Below are 18,876 nucleotides of genomic sequence, written 5' to 3'. Positions count from 1 at the left end.
GCTCTTGCCAGAAATCTATGTACAGCTTACCACTAGCTAGCAGTTCTAATTTACACTCCATATTGACTGATCTTACTTCAAGCCATTTTTAAAAGAGAAGAATAATTTAGTTTTTTGTAATTACTGACATCACTCACTGATGGTGGTAATTGCGTTAGATCAGGCATAGGTTGTGACAAATTCTTACCTAAATGTAGCCTAAAATGCCATTCAAGTCTGACACTTTAGCAGAACAAGTATGTTCTATATAGACCAACTAAAATAGGGAAAAAATAGGGTTAAAAGATAAAAAAGCCATAATTACCACATAAAAGCATAACTCATACAATTCTATATAGTAGCTAGAGGTGAACTACTATTTGGTTTAGAGCTGTCTAAAAGACAAAACAAAGGAGAAACAAAGAGAGTAATAGAGTCTTTAAGACAAAAATAAATCAACTGCTTAGGAGAAGCACAGGTTTTACTGCTACTGAGACCTAAGAGAATTTTCTCCTATGGGTGCTCATAAAAGGTACACTGTGCATTATAGTAGCCATCAGCCGTAAAAACATATGTATTGAAAATACACATTTTGATGATTGTTTTTGCTACTAGAAGCCAACAGCATAGCAGCAAAGTGCACTGCAGTGCATTAAAGGTAATTCTATGAAGAGCCAAAATGTGGATCAAATATGTAGCTCTCGGAAGATCAAGAGGATAAAATTTAGATTCCTCTACTAGTTGGGAATACCAAGTTGTTTTGACATAATTCAAAAACTCCTCTATCCCTGTAAATAAAATATATTTCAAAACAAATTATTTTTAGACCTAAGGCCACTTTTCCCTTCTAATATCACACACAGTTGAACGAAGCTACATAGATGATTTATCTGAGAAACAAGGCTTTCTAAAAAATGTGTTTTAAATGGCTAATTTCAATGTAGATAAAATACATTTTAAAATGCTAAGTTTTATGGTTGTACTACCTAAATGTGAACTTAATTTTTAAAAGTTTAAGTTAAAAGATTATCCACAAAATGTTTTCTGTTTTAGTTACATTCAATTTATTATTATTGGTTACATTTGAAGTGCATTACACCTATTTACAAAGACTTTAAAAAAATGATCAGTAATATAAAGTGTAAACTTAAAAAAAATCATAGACTCATTCCACATGTGTGAAATGCAGCACATAAATATAATTCAATTTACAATAATGTAGGGGGTAGGGAGAATAACATAGAAAGTGGAGGGGGAAAATAGTATTTAACAACTACTGTTGTATTGAAAAAATAATTTATTAAATGAATATAATACTGGGAGTAAAATGCATTAAAAAAGTAAAAAAAAAGTAAATTCTAAATATAAATAATGGTTTACCTAATTAACAGAAGTTTTTCTTTACCCATTCAGAATTTTAAATATAATCTTCTGAAAAGCCAAATTATAAAAGTGTATGGTTCACTTTAAAATCAGGCAGCACTATAATATCTAGAATTTGGCAAAGATCATCTTATTTTGTTAGACTCAAAATGGTATTGATTAAATGATTGTTCTGTTTAAGCCTTTTAAAAAGTCGAGAATGATAATTTTAAAATGAATAAGCAGACTAATTATATTTATTTCTGTCTCTAATGACAGTAAACACATTTCTAATACATTGTGGAAAAATATTCCAAGTCACAGCATACTTATGCATTTTGACAAAGATTTTTAAAATTTTTCATACTTTGGTAAAAAGTAGTCTCCTTTTTAGATCAAAGGGTAATAGCCATTGGATGTGTTTATCTTTGTCAGTAGGATTTCAAACAGACACATCTTAATATGTACATCAAGATACTGATAAACTTCTAAACATTAATGGTAGAGAAAAAAATGGAGATTGTTATTCTATTTCCCCCCAAAATTTCCCTCAGTTTTTAGAAAGCATATACAGTTCAATATACCAACTAGGATTTCAAACTGATGGCATGATTACAATGCATATTAACAGCAATATGCAAAGCAGTAGAAATAAAAAATAAATGAGTAACTTCACACTATAAAAATGAAACAAGGCACTTCCAATAATTGTACACAAAACTGAAACAAACATAAACATTTTTTATCTCCTAGACCCTAGGAGACTTTTGTAAAAAGTGAAATAGTAAAGGCACTACATAATTCTTTCTCCTAACTCTACTTACTAAAGAAATTCACCAATTAAACTTGGCACAAAATAGTTTAATTATCATAAAGTGCATCACTTGGCTAAACGTATTAAAAAGAAAATCAGCCGTAGTACAGTATAACAACATCTTCACATATATAGAAATAAAAATGCAATGCCAGGAGTCAAGCTAGTTAGAAACTTTGCAGTATATATGGCTTTTTACTTTGTTTTCCTTTTTATATATCTCCCTATCTGATTAGAATCTATATTTTCAAAAGAATTTGCCTTGATTAGCAACAAGAGGTAGTGTCCTGAAAGCGGCAAACTCACTGAATCTACAGTGTAGATTTAAGATAAAGATTATGTGGAAAATAAACACGTACAACATGCTAATAATCTGAGACACTTATAGTATCTTGATATTAACGAATCAGCTTTTAAAATCAAGGCTATTTTATCTCTTTAGCTATAGGATTACAGCTCTTTCAAATGCTTTTTCTTTGGTATTAGAAAGTCATCTTCTTTTTAAAATAGCATTAACATTTCAAATAAGCCATTTTTATTTAAAGACAGTAAACATATCAACATTTAAAACTCAACTCATTTTTATCTTTACTATGATATTCATTGATTTAAACTATTAATGAAAATATAACATGTCAGAGATACAAAGAAATACATATCACCTAGGTAGTAACATGCAATTAATTTCCATTTCATTAATATAACTGGTGATTTAAAACATACACACACTAGTTTTGAGTAATATACAGGCGAAACATCATAATTTATGCACAGTATTTAAACGTGGACTTTGATAACAAAATTCTACCGAGATTTTTTTTTTTTAGAGTATTAAATACAAGGTTGGAAAAATACAATTAAAAGCAGCAGTGAATATATTTCTCATCCCAATAACTTAAAAAAACTTCATATAAACTTTATACATGTGCATTCTTGCTCTCTTCTGTAAATGTTTTACAGTTTTTTTTTCTTTTTAAACAGTATTTGCCACTCTATTGTAAATTTGCTGAAACATAAAAATGGAGGGAACTGCTTACGATATATTAGTCTTCTTCAGCATCATATGCCACTTCTGCTACTTCTATCTCTGATATAGTATTTTCAGATTCGCTAAAGCTTAAGCCTGGTTTATTATCAGCTCTGCAAAAAACAGAGAAACATATAAATGAAGGGATTGGATGCATGCTATTTCACTTCACTTTTACATTTAAAAATCTTTTACTTTATGGGAAGAATATTTACATACTTAAAAGTACTTAATGTACATGAATATTTAAATATTCAAGCAGAAATATAAGTTATTGCCAGGTAACACCTTTGGAGATGTGCTTTTTATTTTATTTTTTAAACTCTTTCAGCTCTCTAAACTCCATTTACCATCAAAAATTTAGTTTGTAATTACTTTTACCAACATAAAATTTGTTCTCATAATTATAGTTCAACCATTACCATGAAACTATTAACAGTTACACTGGATTTGTATGTAATAAAAATTCTATGTGCTTTCAAATATATTACCTTTTCATCATTCCTATTAGGCAAGGCAGGGTAGTTGCTATTATCGTATTGTACTTTTTGAATGGAAAAAGGGTGATATTGAGGGAGATTAAAGTAATTTGTCAAGGTTTACAAAATTAATGCATCACCTGGGTCAGAACCCAGTTAATAGATTCAAAGTAAGCAATGAGAAAACTTATAGCCTAATGCCAAAGACACATTTTTAGGAAGAGCCTAAAATTATCTATAGTCCTTCTCTGTTTGCTCAGCAGATTCATGATACAATAACAGAGTTCATAAAAAAAAACAAAAAACCTCTATAGAATATTAGGACCACTTTCTCCCAATTGTTCAAAGGATCAGGCTACAATAAACTAAATATTGTATACCTAGATTCTTCATCCAAGACATCACGATCAACCTCAAGTGCAGAGGACTCCACCTTTAGGATCTGTCCACCATCTTCTGTTCCTGACAGACACGGTGATTCTTCAGGTTCCAAAGACAGTGTTCTAAAAATATGTTACAGCAACAAGTTATTTTCTACGAATAAAATAGGTATATTTATTGTTGCGAATGCATGTTGCTTCAGTAGTCTTCAGTTGTTAAATCTTAATGTAGTCATATGGCTAATAAATAGCTCATTCTGGGAGTCAACAGAGAAATTAGTAGCTATGATTAATTTAAAATGATTTTTTTTAGTATCAATTCAGTGTATGCTGATGAGAAAGCAAACTAGAGCTTTTATATGTGAAAAGGTGGCATAAAAGCCCATAAACTAAGATATTATTTAAATAGGATAATGGTATTCTATTTAATAGTGGCTATTTACTTAATTATAATTTAACAATGATTAAAATGAATAATGTTTATCTTGTTGAGCAGCTAGAGGCTTATTTTCCTGGTGTTTCCCATCCTTTAAATGTTCAGTTTCCTAAATAAAAAAATCAAAACAATTTTCCCAATCTTCAAGGAAGTATGCTAACAGTCTCTAACTTTCAGAATCAGAAATTTCCTAAATCATATTAAAATACAAAGAGTATTTAACCCGGAGTATTAAGAGTTTAATTAGTCAGACTAAAAATACCAGTATCACAACACAAACCTGATTCTGTGCTCTAAAGTGTCTATATGAAGTTGCTTCTCATTGAGCTGTTTCTTCAGTGATTCTACCTCTTTTTGTTTTTCAAGTAGTTCTTTTTGTAAATGGTAGTTCGTCTCTTCTAAAGTTTCACAGAAAGCCTTAAAGAAACAAAACCAAACACGTGCAGAAAAAGAATAAAATTAATTACTATGCAGTATCTTTCTTAAGAGCATTACTGAAGAGTCAAGGAACATAGATAATCAAAATTATATGTTTACAACCCCAAATGATTTGTTCTCTACCCTTATCTTTTTAGGCCATGCTATCTTGGCTTTCTTAGTCCCCATCCACCAGGGGGACTTACAACTACAAGTCCTTTTTCTTAAGAATTATTACAGTAATAAGCTTGTGTGCCTGGGGTGAGTATGTGATATCCTTGTAGTGTAGAATTGGGACAAAAATAACTAGCATTTACTGCTTTGGTTTCTATTCTCCTCAATCTATTTTTGCCTAGTCCTACACGATTACACTTAAAAAAACACCGTGGCTATTGATTCCATTTGTATTAGCAGAGTAGACATATTACTGTAATAGCAACTTCTGTGGCAGCACTTTCGACATTGCTTGGCCCTTGCCAATCCTTTCACCATATTCACTCAAAACTGACATTCCGTATACTTTATACCCAAGATGCTAAATATAGCTGAAATAAAGATTAGAATTCATGAAATCACACTATCACAATGTATGATGCCATGAAACTATTTTGGTCACCTTGATAAAGCTTTCAGTGCTGCTGGTCATTTTTTTAAATTGTTCGTAGCTATTATCTAGTGATAGTTATCTACCACTCCTCGTGTCCTCTGTGACTATTTTAAACCCTTACCTGCCCACAGCCCAAATACTCTGCACTATGTTACTATTGCTACTCCCAAAGCCAGCAGATGATCTTGAATCCTACATCAAGGAAAAAAAAAAATAATTGACTCTCAGAATCCTAACTATATTTGGATTCTATTCTTGTCCTCAAGAACATGTGGCTCTTCAAGGTAAGACCTGCTTAACTTCTTCGGAAGCTTGCTCTATCACTTACATTCTCTCTCTCAAATTTTCAAACTTTCTGCCCTCTTCTGGCCCCTATACCGAATAAACTTGCTTGAAGTTTATTAGGAAAATTCTAAAAATCTCTCTATAAAAAAACAAAATTACCTCTACCACTCTCTTGCTCATGAGTCTCTCTAGTTACTAACTCATTGCCTTCCTTTCAAAATGAACTCCATAAAAAAATTTATCACCCAAATTTGGGCAAAATTATGCTATCAACTTCCGATTGTTTTTGTTAATCTCCAGCCCAGACCTTTCCTGATTACATAGGCATTATTGAATGCCTATTGCTCCTCTTCAATTGGATGCATCAATAGCAAGTCAAATAAAAAATGTTCCCAAGGGAACATCTGCTCTTATACCTAATCATCGAGCTACCAGATTGGCACTTTAGATTATTCTATTTCCCTATTTTCTATGGCTCAAGGGCAATCCAATGTTTTCTACTTTCTCATACTTCATCAACATTTCTTGTGTTTTTGTTAGTTACTTTCTATCTCTATTTCTACTGCTGTTAGTTCTTAAATAAACTCTAACATCAGTAAATCAATTGGCTTACCCACTGGTACTCTTCCAATTCAAACTGTTTTTTAAAAAGTAGATCTGAGCATGTTACCTATGATTCAACGCTGCCTAAAGGACAAGGGCGAGTAGCTCACCTTGGCAAACGAGGTACCTTATGATGTGCTACAAGCCTTTCACCCCAACTTCACAGCTTGCTCCATTACCTTTGCCTTCCTCTGGTACTTTACATACCTCACGTTCCAACCAAACTACTCTCAGTTTCTCACATATTTGTCTTTATATAGATGGGAATATATAATACATTATCATTCTGAGGCTTGCTTTGTCAACTAACCACATATAATGACATTATAAACATCCTTACATTTAAAAATCTATATATATTCACACCATTATGAAAAAAACGAACAGTTTTCAATTATCACTTAAATAGGATCTAAGATCATATTGAAAAACAAAATAAAATCAACAATGAATAAATTCCATTAATAACACTATGGTAGAATAGATAAACTAAAGTCTCCAGCTATAAAACACCTAGTTAACATCCCAACTTTTAAAATAGCTAAATGGACAGGAAACAAAGGTATATCTTGGAGGTCAAAAGGGAAGAGAAATTAAAACAAGTGCCACACGCATGTGCACTGAAACTATAGCTGCCGGGAGTAGGAAGAAAAGCTGTATTATGGTAACCTTGACTGTTGGGTTGGAATATCTGCAGCCAGGCACATTTTGGGTTTTAGTAACAAAAAATGAGGTACTCAGGAATAAAGCAACGGCCCAAAAGAGCTAAATCATTATTAATAAAAGTCACTCATCAACATAGAAATACTTCAAGAAAGATTGCCTCAGTCTGGTCTCTAGGTGGGTGAGGTAAAGTCTCCCTGAAGAATCTAAAACCATGGGCCAATGCCTTGTGAATTTTAGGAAGAATAATGCATTCTAAGGAAGACAAATAAAAATAAATACATACCTAGATACAAGATAGTGAAACTGCAAATATCAAAATCAAATAGAAAATCTATTTATTTATTTGAGACAGAGTCTTGCTCTATCGCAATGGCAGGCAGTGGCGTGAGCATAGCTCACTGCAATCTCAAACTCCTGGGCTCAAGTGATTCTCCTGCCTCAGCCTCCTGAGTAGCTGGGACTACAGGTGCATGCCATCACACCAGGCTAATTTTTCCATTTTTTGTAGAGACGGAGTCTCACTCTTGTTCAGGTTGGTCTTGAACTCCTGGCCTCAAGCAATATCCTCCTCAGCCTCTGAGAGTGTTAGGATTATAGGCGTGAGCCACTGTGCCTGGCCTCAAACAGAAAATCTCTAACACACCAGGAAGAAAAAACAGTTTACTATAAAGGGACAGCAATACGCTGAGAGTAGATGTGACACAACAGTGTATGTCAAAGGCAATGGTAAACACTTCAAAGCACTGAGAAAAATAACTATCAAGATAGAATTCTACACTCAGTTAAATCACATTTCAAGAATGAGAGCAAGATTAAAAGAAATTCAAACATCAAAGACCTAAACATTACCAGCACATTCACTGAAAGAACTAGTAAACTAGTACTTTTGAGAAGAAGTTAACTGAACCCCAAAGGAAAGAGCAAGATGAAAGAAAGAATGGCAAGGAATGAAAATGGTAGACACTCAGGTAAATCAAAAGCATTGACAATGTGAAACATCATAATGGCTAACTTTGGAGAGGGCTGTAAACAACTTGATTCTAAAATATTAGATGAGAACAACATATGACCATCAAATAAAAGACAGCGACTACAGAACTTAGAAACTAAGAGTAGAGAAAAAAGAGGGAAGAAAACTGATTAAAAAACATGAAAGGGAAAAAAAGAGGAAGGAAAAAAGCAGCATTAAAAAAGCAAGGTAAACAAAAAGCGTAAAATAAAATGGTACAAATAAATACAAATATATTGGTAATTACTTTACATATCAGAATAAACTCACAGGTAACAGACAGATTAGAAATATACTTATCAGGAAAGGGGCAAATGTTTGCTCTTCTTCCCCCACCAAAAGTTATAGTTTGTATTAATACTTGGCAGAATGCATTTCAAGGTGAAAAATATTATAAGTCACAAAGAGTCACTATATAATAATAAAAGGAATAATTTACCAGGAATATCTCAACTATTAACACATAATTACAAGAGGAAATTTAACAAATCTGCACCATAATGGGTAAATGCAATAATACTCTTGGTAATTAATGGATTAAACAGAAAAAAAATCAGTTAAGATTTAAAACAGTTTAACAATAAAATTAATGAGCTTGATCTGATGAGCATATATTGAACTGTGAGTATAATAATTTGGAAATACACATTCTTTTTAAGCATACATGGAAAATGTAGAAAATGTACCACATATATACAGATTGTAAAGACTGCAAGCACTGTCTCAACGATAATAATCAGCAGTGTCCAGGTGCAATGGCTCATGCCTGTAATCTTAGCACTTTGGGAGCCGAGGAGATGCGAGGATTACTGGAGGCCAGGAGTTTGAGACCAGCCTGAGCAAGAGCGAGACCCTGTCTCTACTAAAAATAGAAAGAAATGATCTGGACAGCTAAAAATATATATAGAAAAAAATTAGCCAGGCGTGGTGGCACATGCTTGTAGTCCCAGCTACTAGGGAGGCCGAGGCAGAAGGATTGCTTAAACCCAGGAGTTTGAGGTTGCTGTAAGCTAGGCTGACGCCACGGCACTCTAGCCTGGGCAACAGAGTGAGACTGTCTCAAAAAAAAAAAAAAAAAAGAAATCAGATCCAGGTTGTTTTATAGGGGAGTTCTAACAAACATTCAAGGAACAAACAAATGGTTCTGGAGAATAGAAAAAGACAGACTATTACCCAACTTATAAAACTGATATAATTTTCATGCCAGATCCAACAAGGGCAGTAACAAAAAGAAAATTATAGATGCAAAAATTTAAATAAAATCATTTTATTCTAAATCCAGCAATTAAAAAAATAGTAAATGTATGCATTAACTCCACAAATGAATGTTTTATCATTTGAAAATCTATGAATGTAATTCGTCACACTAACATATTAAAGAAAAAAAACCCATATGATCAATCTTTATAGATGCAAGCAAAAGCATTAATAACACACAAATACATATACTCTACAACCTCTTAGCAAAGTAAGAATAGAGCTTCCTTAACCTAAAAACAAAGACAATAAGTAAACAAACATAAACCCCAGCTACCACCGGCCTACAGAAAACACCATATCCAGTGGTGAAATATAAGATCATTTCCTTTAAAGAAGAGAGAAAAGGGAACTCTACTATAATGACTTCAATTTAACTCCAAAGATCATAGCAAGTACAATAATACAGGAAAATGCAATGAAAGATATTAAGCATTAGAAAGGCAAAAACATAACTGTTAATATTGCAGAGGATATGATTACCTATATAGAAAAACTGAAAGGATCTACAACCTAATGAGAGATTTCAGCAAGGATATTACACACAAAATAAATATACACAAATCAATAAGACATTGGTAATAATTTAGAATGTAATAAAATATCAATTATCACATCAACAAAACAAGAATAAATTCTATGGCTTTCCTTAGAAGTTTAAGATAAAAAATCTAAACCTTTATTTAAAAACTTGAAAAAAAATACCTTTATAAGCAAAGATCTATTGCTAGAAAGATTCAATATTATAAAGACAATGCTATTCAAAAGTAATCCATAAATGTGTCATAATTCCAAATAAAAGGGCAATAGGATTTTTTCATGGAACTCCCAAGTTGATTTTAAAATTCATATGGAATAGTGAATAGCCAAGTTGAAAGAAGAATAAGGAAGGGAACTCTGGCTCTGCCAGATATTAAAATTATTTATAAAGCTATAGTAACTAACACAGTATAGTACTAGCAGGGAGATAAAGAAATAGACTACTGAAAAAGAATTGTGACCACAGACAGACCCATTCATACTGAATGATTTAGGATAGAAGAATTCTTAATTAGTAAGGGAAAGATGAACTCAATAAATGATGTTGGGATAACTGGTCATCCATACAGGAAAAGTTAAGTCAATTCAAGGACCTGAGTGTTAAAAGCAAAAGTTCAAATCTATTTAGAAGGATATTAGGAGAATATTTTTATGTCCTGGGGTATAGGGAAGAACAAAAACCATAGAAAATATGACAAAGGATGTGAACAGGAAATTTACGGAAGAGAAGTCCCGAACAGCTACCAAACATACAAAAGATATCTGAGCTGGCTGGCAATCGAGAAAATGAGGCTAAAGTAACAAGATACTATTTTATATCCATCAGGCTGACAAAAATTAAAAGGTTGACAATACTGTTAGTGATGATATGGAGCAATAGGAAAATATATTGTTGGTAAAAGTATAAACTGGTAAAACAAATTTGGGGAATAATTAAGCATTATGTAATAAAGTTGAAAAGGAAAATATTCAACAACCAAACAATTCCACTCCTAGGAATATACCTTATGTAAATTCTTAGATTTCTTCTAAGATTAAAATCCATCCCAGTAAGGGGGTATCTTAGGAAAGGTGTATGTAGGAATGAAGACTGTGCCTTTGTTAATAGAATAGTCATTGGAAGAATATGTTGTTGATGGAACTATTTAGCCCTGCTCATAAGACCAAAATGGCATGTATTCCTAGAAAACAAAACATAAAAAACAGTATTATGTAATTAATTATAATGTTAATTAAAGGAGAACTTGTGATGTATATAATTTTCTTCTGTGATATGACAGAGAACAAACTGCTCCATCAGTACTGGAAAATCTGCTAGCAAATCATCCTAAAAAAACAGTTTCATTATTTATTACAACTCACATTGCATTCTTTATCTGCTTTTCTGGGTTTCTCAAATTTAGAAATAAGAAAATTAAGTTCTTAACTTGTATAATAACTGAAGATCAAAATTTAAGTGGAGAATGGATAAGAATTTTAGCTTTATTTGTACTCATAATTCATGTTTTTAAAAAAATTATTTTAAATGATAATTCATTTCTAATTAGAAACTATTCATTAATGCTAGTATAGTAAGACCTCATTTTTCCAATTATTTTCTCTCCATATAAGTAATAGATCTGAATTTCCCAAAATGAAGGTAGACTTAATTTATACCTTTAACCTTTATTCCCTCTTTTAGTACAGGTATATGAGAGGATAGAAATGACTACCTTCAATACGGGGAAGGGAGAACCTTCAATAGGTTAAAGATTTATAGGACTGAGGCTTCATTATCATTTGAATAAGTTTAATTTTATATTCCAAGGGATGGAGGTTAATAGTCATTTTAGAATTTTTCTTAAAGTGAGATGCTACTTAAGTAAGTCTGTAGATGAAAGAGATACATATCTTGTAAGGTCACTGTAAACCTTATTTTGAAAGAGAAGAGCTAGCACAAAATTTCTTCAAATTTATTGTCCAAAGAAACATTTATTTTCAAGTATAGTTGCAGGAAAATGCATTTATTTTAGAGAAAAATTCAAGAGATACATTCCATATTATTAATATTTTGTTGAGAGTATAAACTTAATACTGCTTTGGTGATTTATTTAAATCAGTGATTCTAAACCAGGGGTGATTTTAAACTTAGAGGACATTTGACAATGTCTGGAGACATTTTTGATTGGCATGACGAGGGGGTGCTACTATTGTCTAGTAGACAGAGGCCTGAGATGCTGCTAAATATCTACAATACATAAGTCGGCCCCTCATTTACCCCCCACCACCAAAAAATTATCCAGCCCCAAATGCCAATAGTGTGGATGTTGAGAAACCCTGACACAAATCAACTTCTCCTCTTCCCCTACCCAGTTATAATACCTGACACGCACTAACTCATGTATATTTTGAACTAAGAGATACACACATGAAAAGATGATCAATATAAAAAATCATTAGGGAAATGCAAATTAAAACTACAATGAACTATCACTGCACACCCACAAGAATGGCTATGATTCAGAAAACAAATAATATGTTTGTGAGGACATGGAGAAACTGGAACTCTCTTAGAGTACTAATGGAAAGGTAATATGGTATAGCCACTTCAGAAAACAGTTTATCAGTTTCTTTAAAAAGTTAAACATAAACTTGCTATATGACCAAACAATTCTACTCCTAGTGATCAACCCAAGAGAAATGAAAACATGTCCACACAAAATGTCATATGAAATTGTTCATAGCATTACTCAATAGCACAATACTGGAAACAAGCAAAACGTCCCATTTTGTTTGTCCCTCAAAATGCGGCATATGCATACCAATGAAAACCCATGCAGTAATAAAAAGTAATGAAATAATGATAGAGGCTATAACACGGAATCCCCTCTAAAGCATGCTAAGTGAAAGAAGCCAGATGCAAAAGATTGCGTATACTTTATATTATGCACACTGTATATGTAAAAGATTATGTATATTGTATACTAATTATATACACACATATTTTATGATTTTATTTATATAAAATACCCAGAAAAGGCAAATGTGTAGAGACTGAAAGCAGATCAGTGGCTGCCTGGAAGAGCAGGATGACTGCACTGCAAAATGACTCATGGGAATTATTTTTGAGGTGATGAAAATATTTTAAGATATTCTGGATTATGGTGATGGTGGCACAACTCTTTAAATTTACTAAAAGATTATTAAATTATATATTTATTAACAAAATGGAATAGCAAATGGGTGAATATTACAGATGAAAATTTTACTTCAATAAAGCTGTTTTAAAAAGGCTATGGCATTCACTCTAACACAAAGAATTGACTCAGTTTGATTGAAAAACATTACAAAAATCTACCAGTTAAATCTGTTCCACTTAAACTCCATTAAACATTTGGGGCAAAATTTTGCATAAAATCCCAGCTAATCTATTATTACCAAATCTGTTTTATGAGTCTAGCCTATTGCTTCAAAAAATAGGCCACTTTAACACGTCAATTAATGTAATTTGAGTAGCATCAAATGTGAGCTGAATTGATGACAATCACTTCTACCTCTGAAGATAAGTTTTAAATTTGATTTTAGCTGTAGGTTCCTTACTTTGACACTTAGATGGATGAGAACTGAGAATATAAATAGTACTAATAAATGTAATAAAAATAAATTCCCAAATCATTTTATTTTTTTGAAACAGTAAAAATAAAGAATGCAGGATTTAATTTTACAGCTTCATTGACAATATGACATGTTTGAATTTTTATTTTTTCACTGAACTAAGTCCATGTATTTCAATGAAAGAAACCTTTGAAACATTAAATGCTTTCTGTGCAAAACTATCATAGTCTGAAATTATAATATTTTGCTGTTTGCCATTCCATTTAAGAAACAATGTAGTTATTGTACTGTATTATTTGTTCCTCTTTTCATGTGATATATGATACAGCACTTACCCTGCTTTCTTCTAGACTATCAAATGGACCTGGTGGATCATCCAGACAAAGAAATTCTCTCACTGCAAGGCTTTTCAAAGGGGAAAAAAAAGAAAAAAAAAAAATTAGCTAGGGTACAAATAAGTTCACAAAAGACAGCAAAAAGCAAAAGTTCTTTTGAAGCTATACAGTGTTTTCAAGCAAGTTGGTTTTGTTGATATACCAAAATAAGCAAGTTGGTTATGTGCTTTAATTCAAGTAGCCAAATACAAATATCAAACTATAGAAGATACAAAGATTTTAAGCTATTTTCTATGATCTTATGAACAAAAAGAGACTGCAAATTTATTGTTACATATAAACTACAAGACATAAAACATAATTCAAAATAATGGTTCAAGAGACCAACATAAATAGTGAATAGCTTCTTTATGACTTTCAAAGAAATATGAGTCTGAACTAGTTTAACAAAGTCATTATCCTTTTATGAATAAATGCAATTTCTAATTTATACTTCCCTTGTTTCTCCTTCAGGAGATGCTTTCAAACTGAAAAACATTTACCCTGAAACAAGTTAAAGATTGACCTTGCAATCATGTTTATTACATTAATTTACTTAAATATTTTCTCCAGGTAGTTCAAGAGAAAAAATTCTCACCATCCCATCTCTGAATAACCAAAATTTTAAAATAATAATGACAATACAGTAGTGTTATGCTTATACTTTGTAATTTTCATAAGTAGGTTAAGGAGGTAGATAACCAAATTTTATTATAACAACTCCCCCTTTTCTAAAAAGCAATTTTGGACTGAGAGACAATTATGTACATTACATACAATTACAGATAATTATAGACAATTATATACAAGTCAAAATATAAATGTGGAGAAAAATTTGTTTTTCATTTGTAAAAGGACAAGAATATGATTTGTTGATGTACCATATAAAGGAGATGTCAACTTAATGCTGAAAAGGGAATGGGGCTTTTTGGTTTAGACTAGGTCAGGCAGACTGATTATGACATGGGGTATTCATGAAGAGATAAATGGGATTTTTAGTGAAATTTTCCAAAAGGAAAATCAGTATGAATATAGAGAAGTGGTATTAAGAAAATAATCCAGAAGATCTCAAAGACAGAACAAAAAAGTTGGTGGTGATGTGGCACCCAGAAGAGCAAATTTCTTGAGAACATAGATAAAAAATAACACACATTCAGGGAGATTGGGAAAAGACTTGAGTATTCATAATCATTGAATAATACTGAAAATTAGAAAATTAATTCTTTCACTGAGCTAGAATTTTTCTCCCAGAAGCTTCTGATTCTCAGTTCTGGTTTTGAGGGCCACTCAGGGTAAACCTAAGTCCTTTTTCACATGATAACCCTAAATATATATCAAGAATGTTATCCTATTTCCTGTAGCCGTATGTGTCCAAGAAGCAACACTAACATTTTTGGCACACACAAGGCTTTCACATATGCTATTGTTTTAATTTTCACAACAATCATATGAGGTTGTTGTGATATCCTATGGGCATAATCTCTACTTTACAAATGATACCAAAGTTCAGAGAGAGAAAATGACTTGCCCAATGTCAAAAAGTGCAAGTGCTGGAGTTGGACCTTCAGTCTGTCTTCTGAGTGTAAACATATGCTGTTTTTTACCTTTAAATTCTTCTGGCTTATGTTTTCATTCATTTGGATTCTCCTTGTGTGACACTTATTTCTGAACACCTTCTACTTGTCTGTATCCCTCTCTAATTGTGGCCTCTAGAATACTGTAATTGGTCTAATAGTACAGAGTAGAGCACCAATACCACACAGTCTTCTGGTTTAGGTATTATACATCCATCTACCTATTATTTACATTGGAATACCTATTATTAGATAAGAATGATCCATAGGAAATAAATTGATCTGGGATTGAGAAGTCAAAAGTTTATATGAAACCCTGAGGGAACAGTGTTTAAGATTGAAAGGACAATGCTAAGAAACATATGGAAGGGTCTTGTTTAATACTTTCAGTATATGATAACCCAGTGTGAGACATTATTTTCCTATAGGTTTATACCCTGATTTCCTCATACTTTAATAACATTTTTTGGTTCACAAATTACTATGATTATTGGACTGCTGCTGCTAGGAAAGGAAAAATTTGTAAAGAAGTATATCTACCTATCTAGCTATTTCTATATATATATATATATATATATCTCTTTTTATACCTTTGGTTTATAGTAGAAATTTACCCAAGATCAACAGTGATGTTAGGAATATATCCAGCTAGAGGAATCTTTTTTTGGAGTAGCAGTTCTATTTCATTCTCCTTCCCTAAAAATCTTTATGACTCACTAGAGTTCTACGTAAATGAAATCCAATGGATTCCCTAAGTTTTTTTCAATATAATTCCAATGTTATACTCCATACCTTACTTTAATCTGTAGCATAAGAATAAAATTTGATACTAGCTTTATAACTTTACAAAACTTTTTCAGTGGTTCACTACATTTCCAGAAGAACTCAGTAGATGAAGATAACCAACACCCTCAACTCTTATTTCTATCCAAGGAAAGGGCACACAGAAATCTTTGGGAGATATTAGGGTTTGAGAAAATACCACCTTTCTTTTTAGAAATTCTGATACATTTTTTCCCCCCTAGGAAAGGAAGCCTTGCTTGAGAATCACTAACTAGCAAATTTTAATATTTATTGAACAAGTAAATATTGACTGTCAATGTGTGCCATGGTTCTGCTTAGGGATTATCTATATTTTATCAGTGCATGGTTTATAAACAAATCAAGTGAATTCAATTTGGTATATAAATACCAAAGAGTCTCTATTATTAAATGGCCTATAAATTAAATGGAAATCAATTTTTAAAAAAAACTTGTTTTTTTTTTTTTTTTTTTTTTTTTACTTGTTCACTGATAGGTTCAACGTAGACCCCTAATCTCTAATACTTTTACTTCTATTTGACTATTGTAATGAATAGGTAAGAAAGACAGCAGGAAAGGAAAGAAACTTACTAAAAGAAAAATCCAAAAATCTTGATTAAAAGGCAAGGAAAGATTCTATATTTTTCTGTTCCTTTTATTATGTGGAATACCTTTTTAGTGTGTTTGGGAAAACTATATTAAAATTAAGATCAGGTGTTGTCATAAATTGCCTGAAGATAGATGAGGAGACCACTGATGGCACCTTTCAGCATTGTTTTTATTATTAGAGCAAATCTGCACCAAATTCAACTCTTTCTTATATTTTCTTTAAAAAATTTTCTTTAAAAGAGTTTTACTGTATTTTCAAGCTATGCTCTTAGTAAACTATTCCATTGATTGAATCTTCAGCTTATATTTGCTGTCGCTTTTCCCTCTTTTTAATTCTTTCACAGGTATGTATCTGTTTATGTTTCACAAAATTTTTTAAAAAAGATCAGTAACTTAATAGCTAAATGTGCTCTTTACCTCAAAATTTATATTTTATAGGGAAAAAAGCCCCTAAGACTAATATATACAATTCATTAAAAGGTCAATTAAGAACTAAGTTAAAAAAACGTATAAAACTACTGATACCAATTCTGCCAAAACCAAACACAGCACAGGAAGTCATTGCATAAAAATATTCCTGAGGGATTTCAGACCGAAATGTTGTATCAGTATTTCTCTTTAGTATTCTCTACTAATTAAAAGAAAATAAAAAATAGATATTAAATACAACCTTGAGGATTAAATACAACTCAGGCCTTAAGGCTGGTGACAGAGAGGGTCACAGTGGATGAGATGGGTGGGTGGCCGTGAGGCTTGCTTAGCTTCCTGTGGTGGATGTGAAAACTTGGCAGTGGGGTCCTAGTTTAGATCTTGATCATCTCTCACCCCATTGGTGTCCCTACCATCAATTTTATCCCTTCTAATCCAGAATATTTCAAGAACCCATCTGTGGTTCCTCTAGCAAGAGGGAACAAAGTCAAGCCCTTGGTGTTGGAATAAAGCACCTGCCTACCTTCAAGTTTCAACTTACTTTCTTAGTTGACACTCGGCAATAGTATATACTCAAGCCTATCCTGCTGTTTCATGCTTCTATGCCTTTACTCATGTTTGCTGCTATTATCCTGGCCCATCCTTCCCACCCCTATGTGGATCTTACTTATTCATCATGACTCAGCTTATTTACTATCAACCCATGAATGTCTTCTCTGACTAAATCCCCTTTCCCTACTCCCTACTAGGTTCAGTGTTCTTGTATGTATTACCACAGCACCTAAATCCCTTTCATGGGACTTACTGTGCTACATTATTAATATTGTCTATTTACCAAGCAGTTTGCTCCACTAAAAAGTAGATGACAAGTTCCTGGACTGTCATCTAAATCATCTCCAAATCAGTTAGCAGAGCACAGAATAAGCATTCAACACATAATATATTTTTTAATAAGAGCTATTCAATTAGAAAATTTATATATCTATTAAAAATATCAGAACAGATAGCTATCCACTAGTATACATGAAAATTATAGTATAATTCTCGAATTTGAGATGGATTTTAGTTTTCAACAAATACTCCTACTTTCACAAGAAAGTAGGCTCAAGACTAAAAGTAAAACAAAAATCTTAAGAGTTAAAAGAAGGTTAGAATCTGACTTTCTGATGCTGTAAATTCAAGATTCATAAAGAACCACAATAAAAATAGAGGGATATGAGAAATTTAGAGTTAAAAGGGGATTTTTAGAGAATACCTAGCCCAAATACTTCATTTTCCAAAGGAGGATGCTGATTAAAATCAGTTAAGCAATTTGCCTAAAATTATTTTGCCATTAACATTAAGCCCAGAAAACAGAGTTTTACTTAGGTATTAGTATTTAATTAGGTAAGAGTTTACATGTATCTGATTATAAACTATTTGGCTTTATTGCATATTTTATAACTATTAATAATTTAATTTCTACCAAACTAACATTTTGTGGCAAAAAACCATCCAACCAATCTTAGCAATAATGTGTTGATTTTTATGAGATAGGGTTATATGAACTACTACATATATAACAGAATTCTTGTATCATTTTATATAAATACTAAGATTAATCCAACTTTTCCTCATAATATCTTTTGAAAAAT

At 31.9% G+C, this 18,876-nt stretch overlaps 1 protein-coding gene across 4 annotated transcripts in view; it reads right to left on the bottom strand.

Annotated features, from left to right (window-relative positions):
• Positions 1-1,258: 1,258 nt before the first annotated feature.
• The window catches only part of SNX16 (sorting nexin 16), a 36,310-nt gene continuing 18,692 nt past the window's right edge, over positions 1,259-18,876 (bottom strand). For all 4 annotated transcript variants that reach the window (XM_069466304.1, XM_069466305.1, XM_069466303.1 and 1 more), the window contains 4 exons: positions 13,791-13,860; positions 4,758-4,894; positions 4,042-4,164; positions 1,259-3,295 (listed from right to left, as the gene is read on the bottom strand). In XM_069466304.1, the coding sequence (XP_069322405.1) occupies positions 3,199-3,295; positions 4,042-4,164; positions 4,758-4,894; positions 13,791-13,860 (427 nt within the window). In that variant the 3' untranslated portion in view covers positions 1,259-3,198. The remainder of the gene's footprint in view (positions 3,296-4,041; positions 4,165-4,757; positions 4,895-13,790; positions 13,861-18,876) is intronic.

Source organism: Eulemur rufifrons, chromosome 3, assembly GCF_041146395.1.
Source record: "Eulemur rufifrons isolate Redbay chromosome 3, OSU_ERuf_1, whole genome shotgun sequence".
In the NCBI taxonomy this organism is placed as follows: domain Eukaryota; kingdom Metazoa; phylum Chordata; class Mammalia; order Primates; family Lemuridae; genus Eulemur; species Eulemur rufifrons.
The sequence above is the reverse complement of the archived record's forward strand: the minus strand, read 5'-3'. Positions and strand labels throughout refer to the sequence as shown.